This window comes from Microtus pennsylvanicus, chromosome 3 (genome assembly GCF_037038515.1).
Source record: "Microtus pennsylvanicus isolate mMicPen1 chromosome 3, mMicPen1.hap1, whole genome shotgun sequence".
Taxonomy (NCBI): domain Eukaryota; kingdom Metazoa; phylum Chordata; class Mammalia; order Rodentia; family Cricetidae; genus Microtus; species Microtus pennsylvanicus.
In genome coordinates, this window is record NC_134581.1 from 14,531,785 (window position 1) to 14,543,970 (window position 12,186).

Sequence of the window (12,186 nt, forward strand, 5' to 3'; positions counted from 1 at the left end):
TATATATGCACATACACTCGTACCTTCACAGAACAAAGGTTGTTGGGAAACATAAACGTGACTTTTTCTTGACATGGTAATGTAGCCCAGGCTGGCCTTAAAGTCACTTTGTGGCCAAGGATGCCCTTAAGCTTCTGCCTCCTGAGTGCTGGGATTACAGGTGTAGTTGCTGCCATGCCCTGTTTGTTTAGTGAGAGGATTAACCTAGGGTGCATGCTAGGCATACACCCTTCCATTTGCACTTCCAGGTCCCTTTTCCTCCCCCACTCAGTCCTTCCCTCTGCTTTCCTATCACACGCATACCAATACCCAATTTCCCAGCTTACTTAAGATTTTTCTCCCTCTTAGCACCCTCCTTCTAGTTTCGTGACGCACATATACACAGGTTTGGGCAAAACTTCCAGGCACCCTGCTCAGACTTTCAAGAAGCTCTAGGATTCTGTACTGCTAAGTTAATTAGCAGGTGAGCAGCCAAGGCCTGTGAAAGTAGAAGAGAATTCAGAGTTTGACAGAAGTTTGGGGAGCAGAGCATGTCTCGTGGCGTGGGAGTCAGCCAATAAGGCATGTTTTTTTGACTCCCCAAGCTCCATGCTGAGTGCTATACAGTTATCATTTTACTTAATCCCTAGTCCCAGCCAAGGACCTATAATTAGAGATTCAGACAGTCTAAACAAGTAATGGGGCTTGTTTTTAGCCCTCATAAACTGCTTCCACAATAGAGTCTGACATGTCTTTCTAGAGTATTTTTCAATGGAAAAACAGCTAACATTTGAGGACATTTATATTGCAATAGACATAGATAATGTGTTTTGTTTTGTCTTTGAGACAGACTCTCACTATGTAACCGTGGCTGTCTCTGGAACTCAGTATGTAGATCAGACTGGTCTCAAACTCAGAGATTCACCAACCATACCTACCTCTGCTTCCTAAGTGTTGGGATTAAAGACATGTACCACCATATTTTGGGGTATGTGTATTGTAGTGCTACCACTATAAATATCTTTATAAAGATACTACAAAATATCTTTCTTTGGCTTTTTCAGCTTCAATCATTGCAGTCTGAACTCCAGTTTAAAGATGCAGAAATGAATGAATTAAGGACAAAGCTCCAGAGCAATGAACGGACAAACAAACTCGCTGCCCCCTCCATTTCCCACCTCAGGTAAGGAGGGTGCTGCATGTATAGTTTAGACTGGCAATGATTTTCAAAAAGCCTGACAACTATCTGGATTGTTTTGACTGAACAGCATTTCCTGATGGATGCAAAGGTGGCTAGATGAGGCTGAATGGTCTGAGCCATTCAGTGTAAATATTTTCCCTCCAGGAGTGCTTACCCTGAATGGGGCAGTAGTAGCACAATTCTGTGAGACTACAAAGAGCTGGAAAGATAATATCTAATTTTTTAAGGGAAAAAACGTTTATTTTGGGTAATAGTTCAGGGAGTACAGTCTATCATGTTGGGGAAGGCATGGCAACAGGAACTCAGGGCTGAGCAGAGAGAGATGCATGCTGGTGCCAGCTGGTTTCCTCGCTTTCCCTTTTTATTCAGTCCTAAAAAGTCTGTGCTGTGAGCCGGGCAGTTGTGGCACACGCCTTTAATCCCAGCACTCGGGAGGCAGAGGCAGGCGGATCTCTGTGAGTTCGAGACCAGCCTGGTCTACAAGAGCTAGTTCCAGGACAGGCTCCAAAACCACAGAGAAACCCTGTCTCGAAAAAACCAAAAAAGAAAAGAAAAGAAAAGAAAAGTCTGTGCTGTGGTGCTACCCACATTTAGGGCAGGCCTTTCTTCAGATTTTGAAAACAGACTTACCTTTATTTTCATGTAATTTATTTAATTAACACTCCCCTCCCCCAACCCCTAAAAAGAAGCAAGTATATTTCAGTCCTGGCTGCTTAAAGTATTTTTGCTCTTTTGCTATCTGGCACCTTTGTCTTATAGCCCCTCCTTTGCTGCCAGAAGTGCTCAGCTTGTTAATGACCTGTGTCCTGCCCTCTGTCCCACAACAATCTGTCACGTGTCAGAATCAGCCTTGACATTTGAGCTCATTCTGGTATAGACATTCTCCTGCCTTTGCTCACACTGGGCAGGGTGAAATGGTACGCCCCTTGCCTTGCATGCTTCAGTGAAGTGGGAGAGATGAGGTCTGTCAGCATTCGGAAGACGTCAGAGTAGTGGATACTCTCTGATATCTGGCTCAGACTACTGTCTAGCATGAAGCCGTCAGGGCTGAGGAGCTTACTCAGTTTTCAGTATACTTTCTAATAGGCTCTCTTTGTCTTAAAGATTTTTTAAAAATTATGTACATCTATCTGTATATGTTTGTGAACAGGAATGCATTTATGAACGCAAGTTCCTACAGAGGCCAGAAGAGGGCATTGGATTCCATAGAGCTGGAGTTATAGGCAGTTAGGAGCTGCCAGACATGGGTACTGGGAACAGAACTTAGGTCCTCTGCAAGAGCAATATTCACTTTTAATGCTGAGCTATCTCCAGCCCCATGATAAACTCTTTTGAAAGTTTTTGGACCCACACACTGATTACTAAAAACTGAGCTGTTCATTTAAAAACTTTTTTGGGGGGTGGGTGTGGAATTGGAAATAGTAAAGACTAACAGCCAGTATTTTTGGGTGATTAAAAATAAATACTACCTTCAACACAGACCAACATTCATAATAGATAAAACCTCTAGTCAAAATGTCTAGCCATGAAAAGTTTAATTTATATTAGAACTATTCTAACCAGGTATTTTAAGTGGTTTTAACAGAGTCATAACTTTGCTCTCATAGTTAACTCTTTGCAGTCCTAGGAAAGGCACTTCTGTGGTTATAAAGTCAGAAGCATGCTCTCCACACGTTGGAAAATCAACTTTCCCTACAAAGGAATCTTTTAGTGCTAACATGCCATTCTCCCATCCCTGCCAGTCTGAGGCAGGATACAAATTTCTGATGGAACAAGAGGGTAAGTCAAACTAATATAGTTGATTGCTGTGTAATTGACTGCCCTACTAATGACCTAAACAACAGTACTTACTTTCTCAGAATTTCTCTGATTAGCAGTTTGACACATGGAGACCATATTGGGGTTGGAGAGTCTTTTTTGTTTTGATTTGTTTTTCCAGACAGGGTTTTTTTGTGTAGTCCTGACAGTTATGGAACTTGCTCTGTAAACCAAGCTAGCCTGGAACTCAGTGTTCCATCTGCCTCCCCAAGTCTGGAGAGTCTTCTCTTTTTTTGTTTTGTTTTGTTGTTGTTTTTTGTTTGTTTGTTTGTTTGTCAAGACAGGGTTCTCTGTAGCTTTGGAGCCTGTCCTGGCACTAGCTCTATAGACCAGGCTGGCCTCAAACTCACAGAGATCCACCTGCCTCTGCCTCCTGAGTACTGGGATTAAAGGCATGTACCACCATCGCCTGGCTTGGAGTCTTCTTCTAAGGTGGCCCTGAGACTGCTGTGCTACTTTATTTTATAATTAGATGCATCACCACTCTTCCCACATCAGCCTTTTCAAATGGCTGTTACTGCTCTCCTGAGAAACTGCAGCCACATTTTTGGTGTCTCCAACTAACAGGGCATCGCACTGTAGGCAAGAGCAGCCTGGATATAAGTCCCAAACACACTACCTACTAGCTTATGTGACCTGGGCAAGTCTGTTACCTCTGTGCTTCAGTTCTTCATATGTAAAACAGCTAGTTATGACCTCTAGTCATAGGGCAGCTCTATGAAACTAATGGGCTCATCTGTGTAAAGTTAGTGATTGCTGTTTTCACCATATTGTTTCATTTACAATGAGGCAAATAGATACATTTTCCTTTTAGGGATCTGGAGGTACTTTGGCTCTGGTTTTGACAGAGTTTGAAGAAGAGATTATCCAGTCTTTTAAATATTATATGTATGAGTTTCTTTTATGGTCAGCTGTTGACTCACCTTTTTTCTAGTTTCAGATCATAAACCCCACAGTCTGAGAGGTAGCCCCACGAAGCAAGATGTGCAGCAGAAAACTCTCTCTGACAACTGGATGCAGAGATCAAACAGTCAAGGTACCAAAATGCCTGCTTTTCTGTAGAAGCCTGCCTGGGTTTCATTTTCTCCTGTGATACACAGAATTGCCTAGGGGAACTGTCTGAAAAGCCCATCCCAGGCAATCTTTTCTAGTGTTCAGGCACATAGGAGTCTGCAACTTAGAAAGAAAAACAAAACAAAGCTGGGCGGTGGCACTTGGCACTTGGCACTTGCCTTTACTCCCAGCAAAGGCAGTTGATCTCTGAGTTCAAGGCCAGCCTGGTCTAGAGAGGAAGTTCCAGAATAGCCAGGGCAACACAGAGAAACTCTGTCTCAAAACCAAAGGGGCAGAAAAAAAGAAAGGGTGGGAAGGAAGAACTCTCGTCAGAACATTCTGGAGTTACCTTGTCTTTTGCAGGTTCTATTTTGATAAACCTGCTCCTGAAGCAACCTTTGGTCCCAGGGTCATCTCTAGGTCTTTGTCATCTCCTGAGCAGTTGTTCTGAGGTTCCTACTGGCACCCTCTTGCAGCCACCGGGGCTCAGTAGGTAAGCATGAGACTCCTGAAAAGCTTGTTTGGGAAAGTATTTCCAGAAAGTGTGTGTCTTTCTGGTTCTGGCCCAACATGGCTTGTTTGGGGAGACTAGAGAACTTAGCAGACAGGTGATTTTGGGTCCTTAACCTAATTTGTTTTCTTTTGTTTCCAGTACCTTGGCTGGGATTTCAGGCCTCAGGACCATCAGTTCTCGGGATGGGTCATTTTCCCCCTCTGCCCTGAGAGAAGCACAGAACTTGGCATTCACTGGATTAAATCTGGTTGCCAGGAGTGAGAGCTCACATGATGAAGACCTAGCAAAGGGAAGCAGGAGAGTCTTCCCGCTCTGCCAGCTTCCTGGAGCTGTGCACCTCCTCCCACTTGTACAGTTTTTCATCGGCTTACACTGCCAGGCTCTGCAAGATTTAACTCTAGCTAAGAAGAGTGGTGTGCCTGGGGACTGTCCGACACATACCTCCTGTGTGAGCTCTGGGGTAGAGGCCAGCCCAGAGGATTCGATCTGTCACCTGGAAAGCTTCTCTGTGGCCTCACTTAGCCTTCTTCAGCACCTGGTATGCCACAGCGGGGCAGTTGTCTGCCTATTACTGTCAGACTTGGGGACAGATGCCACTGCCAGGGAAGGAAACACAGTTCAGACTTGTACAGATACGACCTCAGCCTCCAGGGAGGATGCTCATGACCAAAAACAGCATCCACTATTGACGATGCTTCTTCAGCTGATGGCTTTCTCCTCTACAGCATCAGGTCATTTTCAAGCCAGTGTCCTGAGCCAGTGCCTCAAAGTTTTGGTGAAATTAGCTGAAAATGCTTCCTCTGATTTCTTGCCCAGGTATAAAGACTCACAGGAGGCATGATTCCCTAGAGGTCTGCCCTGACCTCTTGAGGTCTGACCTGTGGCTCTGGCACTTTGTTCACATCTTGACTTCATTTTACTACTCAGCTGTGGCTTAGTTCAGGGGAGTTCTGAAGTGATGGGAAGGGGGCTGAATAAGCGAAGCACATGGAATAAGGTACCGTGAATGTCCTGCCCCCCGGACAAAGGTTGACTTAGAGCCCTTTGGAACTGAAATGTGGATTAGGTGAAGACTGTGGCACAACATATTGAAACTTGGTAGAGTTCTGTAAGGAAGCAGAGACTCCAGGAGTGTCTGCAGCCATGAGCTGACCTTTCTGGGAGTCTGTCAACCTTGTGTCCACATCTACTGTGAGTCATGGGTTACTTGCTTCTTAAGAGGAGTTTGTTAGAAGTCATGGTACAATGAATCTAGCTCACAAAAAATTGTTATAAATCACTAATTTGGGGTGCTAGAGAGATGGCTTAGCAATTAAGAGTGCTTGTTTTTCCTGCAGAGGGATCTGGGTTCAATTCCCAGTACCCACATGATAGCTCATAACCATCTGTTATTCCAGTTCCAGGGGATCCAGCAGACATGCATGTGGTGCACATACATGCATGTAGGCAAAACATGCATAAGTGAATGAATCTTTAAAAAAATTATAAATTCCTAACTTGGGAGTTGAGAGCATCAAGGACAAGACAGGGAGAATTATAATCAACACTGGCCAGCCTGCCCTTCCATCCAGCCATCCATTTGTTTCTCTCAAACCATGCTTGTAAGAGGCCAAGTGGTTTTTGTTTTTGTGCATCAGTATTTTGCCATGGGTGTCAGATCCCCTGAACTGGAATTATAAACAGTTGTGAGCTGCCATGTGGTTGCTGGGAATTGAACCTGGGTCCTCTGGAAGAACAGCTAGTGCTCTTAACCTCTGAGCCATCTCTCCAGCCCTGAGGTCAAGTGTTTTTTGTGTGTGGGGGGGGTTGCTTTGTTTGTTTTGGTTTTTCGAGACAGAGTTTCTCTGTTTATATAACAGTCTTAGCTGTCTTAGGACTTCCTTTGTAAACTAGGCTGGCCTCAGACTCACTGAGATCTGCCTGCCTCTGCCTCTCAAGTGCTGGAATTAAAGGCTTCCACCACCACTGCCTAGCAAGAAGCCATTTTTTTTTTTTAAGATTTATTTGTTTATTGTGTATATAACATTCTGCCTCCATGTATGCCCACACACCAGAAGAGGGCGCCAGATCTGATTACAGATGGTTGTGAGCCACCACGTGGTTGCTGGGAATTGAACTCATGACCTTCGGAAGAGCAGCCCGTGCTCTTAACCACTGAGCCATCTCTCCAGCCCAAGAGGCCAGTTTTTATATTAAAGTAATACCACTGTCTAGGTCTAGTCTCTGCCAGACATCATGGTCTATGCTTTTAATCCAGCAATTGGTAGACAGAGACAGGTGGATCTCTGAGTTTGAGACCAGCTAGAGCTATATAGTGAGGCCCTGTCTCAAAAAACAAATTCTTACCTCTGAGCTTATTCCTTTTACTTTTTTGTGGTTTTTTTTTTTTTTAAGACAGTTTCTTGTGTAACCAGGCTGGCCTCAAGCTCGGAGATTTGTCTATCTCTTGTCTCCTAAATGCTGGGATTAAAGGTTAAAGGTGTGTGCCACCATTGCCCACCCAACATTACTATTTTCTTTTTTAAATTTTTTAATTATTTATATTTGTTTGTTTGTTTAGGTTTTTCGAGACAGTTTCTCTGTAACAGGCCTAGCTGTCCTGGAACTAGCTCTTGTTCAGGCTGGCCTTGAACTCACAGAGATCCACCTACAGGTGTGCTGGGATTAAAGGCTTGCGCCACCACTGCCTGACTACATTCCTATTTCTTTTTTCTTTTTTTTTTTAAAAGATTTATTTATTTATTGTGTATACAGTGTTCTGTCTGTCTCCTTGCTAGCCATATGAGGACACCAGTCTCATTACAGATGGTTGTGAGCCACCATGTGGTCGCTGGGAATTGAACTCAGGACCTCTGGAAGAGCAGTCAGTGCTCTTAACCTCTGAGCCATCTCTCCAGCCCTCCTATTTCTTAAAAGTGTCCCAAAGTGATGTATGAAATTGAACAGAGCACTTCAGTACAGTATAGACAATACATGGGACAGAGTTGCCATCCACAGGCCCAACTTATACTGGATAGTTGCCTGTTTCCTCTGTGCTTAAAGATGAATCCCAGAAACCACATCTCCCATTTCTGTTAGCAGACCCCTCACTGTGCTCCTGTTCTGTTGACCCACAGATATTCATAACTCTCATGTAATGGATGCTTCTACTGGCCAGATACAGTGTTTCATTCACTGGCTCAGGTGACAGTCCTGGAGACTCTGGATTCTATACTTCACACAGAGCCTGGCAGAGTCTAAATGCTCAGTCAGTGTTTGTTAAATAAGCCCTATGTTGAAGTAGAAAAGCTTGTCAAAATGCCATAGGGTACATTGATGGGACAGTCCCAAGCCAGTTATTATTATAAGCCACTGCTCCATCACTTTCAGACAGAGCCCCCCACAAAATACTTCTCTGTAGATTTCATTGTATTCATGTGCTCGGGATGAACTGCACAGCTTCCTCTCTGCCCTCTAGTGAAAGCCAGGGTGGATGCTATCAGGGCTGCAGAGCAGGTGTAAGTAGCTGAGAACCCTACAGTCTGCTCAGTGGCACTGCCTCCCAGCTTGAAAACCCCTCATCCGGAGATCCGGATTCATCTAGTTTTCTAGACTGGTGCTATGTGTAACTTGTCTGTTTCTTTTTTGAGACAGTCTCATTATATACGCCCCCCCCCCCCCACTTGGCCTGGATCTCACTCAGTAGACCAGTCTGGCCTAGAACGCGGAGATCCACCAGCCTCTGCTTTCCGAGTTCTGGGATTACAGGTGTGCGCCCCCCATATCTAGCTTAACATTGTAAAAGAAGTTTTTACAGATACGGGAGGGAAGAAAAAAGCACTGGAAACCAAAGATAAAATCTCTCCAGGTATGTTCAATGGCCATAGTGGGATAGATAGGAATAGTTAGGCCAGAAAGCAACTAAGTTAAACTCCATTTTCCCAGAGATCAACAGTACCTGTCAACTTGAAGCCCAATTTCTTGTCTGTAGAGAATGTGCTGTAAAACAAAAGCTGGAGAGATGGCTCAGTGGTTAAGAGCACTACTTATGCAGGATGGCGCGCACCTTTAGTCCCAGCATTCAGGAGGCAGAGGCAGGTGGCTCTCTGAGTTTGAGGCCAGCCAGGGCTACACAGAGAAACCCTGTCTCGAAAAAAACAAAAAAGAGCACTTGCTTTTCCAGAGGTCCCCGGGTTCAGTTGGTTCAATTCCCAGCACCCACATGGCAGCAGTCACAATTCTGTAACTCCAGTTTCAGGGCATCCACCACCCTCATACAGACATGCATTCAGGCAAATACCAATGCACACAGAAAAAAAGAAAAAGACAAGAATGTGTTATAAAAAGAGTGTGAGCCTTTGCTTTCTAGTGACACAGATAGGCAGTCTCTGCTCCATGCTCTGTGCTGAGATGCCCTGTATGTGCAGACTGCTGTAGATATAAGCCTTGGTCCTAGGTGGCCTCTCTCTCACCCTACCACTTCTCCCTTGTGTGGGTAGAGCAAATCTAGTCCTTGGGACCTCGTTCCTTGGCCATAGCCATCTCTCTTTGTCTCTGAGACCTAAGGGGAAATAACATTCATATCCATTCTCTCTCCTCTTCTCCCTGTTTCTCTCTTTCTTTTTTTTTTTTCGAGACAAGGTTTCTCTAGCTTTGGAGCCTGTCCTGGAACTAGCTCTTGTAGACCAGGCTGACCTCGAACTCACAGAGATCCGCCTGCCTCTGCCTCCCGAGTGCTGGGATTAAAGGTGTGCACCACCACTGCCCGGCCTCTCTCACACATGCACACTGTGTACCCCGTAGTAGGTACCTTTTCACACTGGTAACAGACCAGTGTTTTCTGACAAGTGCAGAAAAATGGCTTTCTTTGTTCTATGAATGACCTCATAAGACAGCTGTAGCCACATCCTTGTTGCTTTTTTTATTTTTTTTTAATATTTATTTATTATGTATACAATGTTCTGTCTGTATGCCTGCAGCCCAGAAGAGAGCACCAGACCCCATTACAGATGGTTGTGAGCCACCATGTGGTTGCTGGGAATTGAACTCAGGACCTTTGGAAGAGCAGGCAATGCTCTTAACCTCTGAGCCATCTCTCCAGCCCCCTTGTTACTTTTAAAGCCCTGGCCATTCCTGTGGTATGAGACAAAAGACATTTCTCATGCTGAAGATATGGACCTGCATCCCTGTTTGAGAGCAAATGCAGGAAGGGGCCTGGGGTGTGATCATGCAGCCCAGATCCAAGGAGTACTGTCCCTTTACTTGATAAAAAGCCACATAAGGCCTATCTTCTTTAGGGTGAATGAGGGTTGTGATACGGTGGTAAGACTCGTCTGCATGTAGGCCAGGCTCACCTCCAACTCATCGTGTGGTGAATCCTGCCTCTGCCTCCCAGGTACTGAGATTATAGACATGTACCCTGCCCCCTCTGAAGGCCTGTCATTTTTAAAGGTTAATACCTGTCTACCTGTGACAGTCTTGAAGCAAGTAGGCTATGGTCAGGCCAGCATTTGAAACCATGTCTCACTGCAGTAAGTGTCCTTTTGGAGAATGTCATAACTGTGCCCATCCTCCAGGTTCTCCTGTGTGTTGCTGATGTTGCCACAGTGCCTCAGCTCAGAGCTGCCACTGCCATGTGTGCTGCTAGCTGTTGAGCTGCTCTCTGTTCTGGTGGACCATGACAGCCTTGCACAGCAGCTGTGCTCCAACTCAGGTAAGTCAGGGCAGGCTGGGTCTCAGCTATCCTGAAGCGGGAGGGAGGGAGGGAGGGAGGGAAGGAGGGAGGGAGGGAGGGAGGGAGGGATTGGAGCAGGGACAGGTTCAGAGGCTCGCAAGGGCTTCTGCACTTGGACCCCACCCAGGCTGCTATGAGAAGGGAGACCCTGGGTAAGGCTGGCCATCCTTTTCAGAAGGCTGCCTTCTCCTGCGGCTGTACATGTACATTACATCAAGGCCTGACAAAGTGGCCTCAGAGACACAGTGGCTTCAGCTGGAACAAGAGGTGAGACTGCGCACCCTCCAACCCTCCTAAGAGCCCAGGGTCTCCTTTCCTCCTGTGGAAAATGGGAGCGACAGTTAATTTTGATTAGTTTATCTAAGGACAACAAGTAAAATTTAGGGGTTCCTTACACAAATGCAATACAAATGTACCAGGATTACAATGGACTCAGCAGAGTTGCCTGACAATGCTGCCTGCGCTTTGGGGCCAGATCCTGGTCCCAGAAGTGGGTGAGCTGTTGATGAGATTCAGTTCTGAAAGCCTCAGACCCCACTTGTGCAGGCAAGCAGTGGAGAAGTAGTGAGAGCCTAGAAATGCCTGTGAGAGCCCTGGTGGCTGTGTTTGTTCTGCATGGGATGAACCGTCTCTTCTTGTTCCAGGTGGTATGGCTCTTGGCCAAGCTGAGTGTGCAGAGCCCTTTCCCGCCAGGCATTGGTTCTGACTGCCAATGCAACATAGAGGTGAGTGGCCGGGGGCTAACGACATGGTACAACAACGTGGGTAGAGATGTCCTGCCCCCTGAAATGTCTAATGAGTAAGTCATTAGACCTCAGTCTCTGCCCTCTCTTACTCTAGGCAGTCAGAGTGCTCACCGTGATGCTGCACAGACAATGGCTGACTGTGCGGCGGGCAGGGGGCCCAAGGACCCGCCAGCAGAAGCAGACAGTACGCTGTCTGCGAGATACTGTGTTGCTGCTGCATAGCCTGTCTCAGACGGACAAGCTCTTTACTGTGCATTGTGTAGAGGTCCTGCATCAGTATGACCAGGTGATGCCAGGGGTCAGTATGCTGATTCGAGCCCTTCCTGATGTGACTGACTGTGAAGGTAAGCCAGCAAGAGAACCCTGTCCTAGCCTTCATGTGCCTCGACCTGAGACTCATGAACTGTCAGACTCCTTTGCTAGACTTCAGTGGGTCTCCCCTACCACCAGAGCCATTCCTGCCACATTACCTTCCTGCCTGGTTCTTTGAGTATGCTAGGCTGTCCTTTGATAATGTCTATTGAATTGCCCTAGCTGAGCCATGGTTTTTCTAGAAATATCTGTCCGAATTGCTTTTGTATCACTTTTACCCACAGTAGCTGAGGGAGCAAAGCCTGGGTATGGAAGAGACTGGTTAGTTCCCGTGTTGTTAGGGGGATGGGTAGAACTCCCGAACCTCAGCACCATCAGGCTTAACCTCAGAACCCCCTTCCTTTTGGCGCAGAGGCAGCCCTGGATGACCTCTGTGCTGCAGAGACAGATTTGGAAGACTCTGAAATGGACTGTAGCTGAGGGCCTGAGAGTCCGGCCACAAGGTGGCACCAGCTCCCACCACTGTCTTTGCCTATCCACTGATTAAAACTGCAGTTCCTGCGAAGACAACAGCTTTGTTCCGGAGTACAATTTGTGTGGCTGAGGGAGGGACAGGGCAGAGTAGGAAGTAGCTTGATTAGGTGCCTCCCTTTCCCTCCCCTACAGGAGTTGAGATGGTCTCCTTGGTGACTAATCCGCCTTGAGGAGAAACCCTGCCTCTCTTCGGGAATTATCCTGAGTCATAGCTTTTGGCTGGGGCCATGGGAAGAAAACTTGGTTGTGTAGCAGGGAAGGCAGCCTTTTCCTAGGAAGGCCTGGGAAAGTGGGCCAAAGACAGGGGAAAGGCAAG

At 46.3% G+C, this 12,186-nt stretch overlaps 1 protein-coding gene across 5 annotated transcripts in view; it reads left to right on the forward strand.

Annotated features, from left to right (window-relative positions):
- Atrip (ATR interacting protein) overlaps positions 1–11,881 on the forward strand; it is a 24,591-nt gene extending 12,710 nt beyond the window's left edge. Inside the window, exons 4-13 of one of the 5 annotated variants that reach the window (XM_075964494.1) lie at positions 1,044–1,162; positions 2,802–2,959; positions 3,933–4,034; positions 4,415–4,544; positions 4,704–5,381; positions 10,121–10,257; positions 10,454–10,545; positions 10,923–11,003; positions 11,119–11,368; positions 11,749–11,881. In XM_075964494.1, coding sequence (XP_075820609.1) covers positions 1,044–1,162; positions 2,802–2,959; positions 3,933–4,034; positions 4,415–4,544; positions 4,704–5,381; positions 10,121–10,257; positions 10,454–10,545; positions 10,923–11,003; positions 11,119–11,368; positions 11,749–11,816 — 1,815 coding nt within the window. In that variant the 3' untranslated portion in view covers positions 11,817–11,881. Of the gene's footprint in view, positions 1–1,043; positions 1,163–2,801; positions 2,960–3,932; positions 4,035–4,414; positions 4,545–4,703; positions 5,382–10,120; positions 10,258–10,453; positions 10,546–10,922; positions 11,004–11,118; positions 11,608–11,748 lie in introns of those variants that run through there. The other 4 variants (XM_075964495.1, XM_075964496.1, XM_075964492.1 and 1 more) reach the window with 4 other exon arrangements.
- Positions 11,882–12,186: the final 305 nt, after the last annotated feature.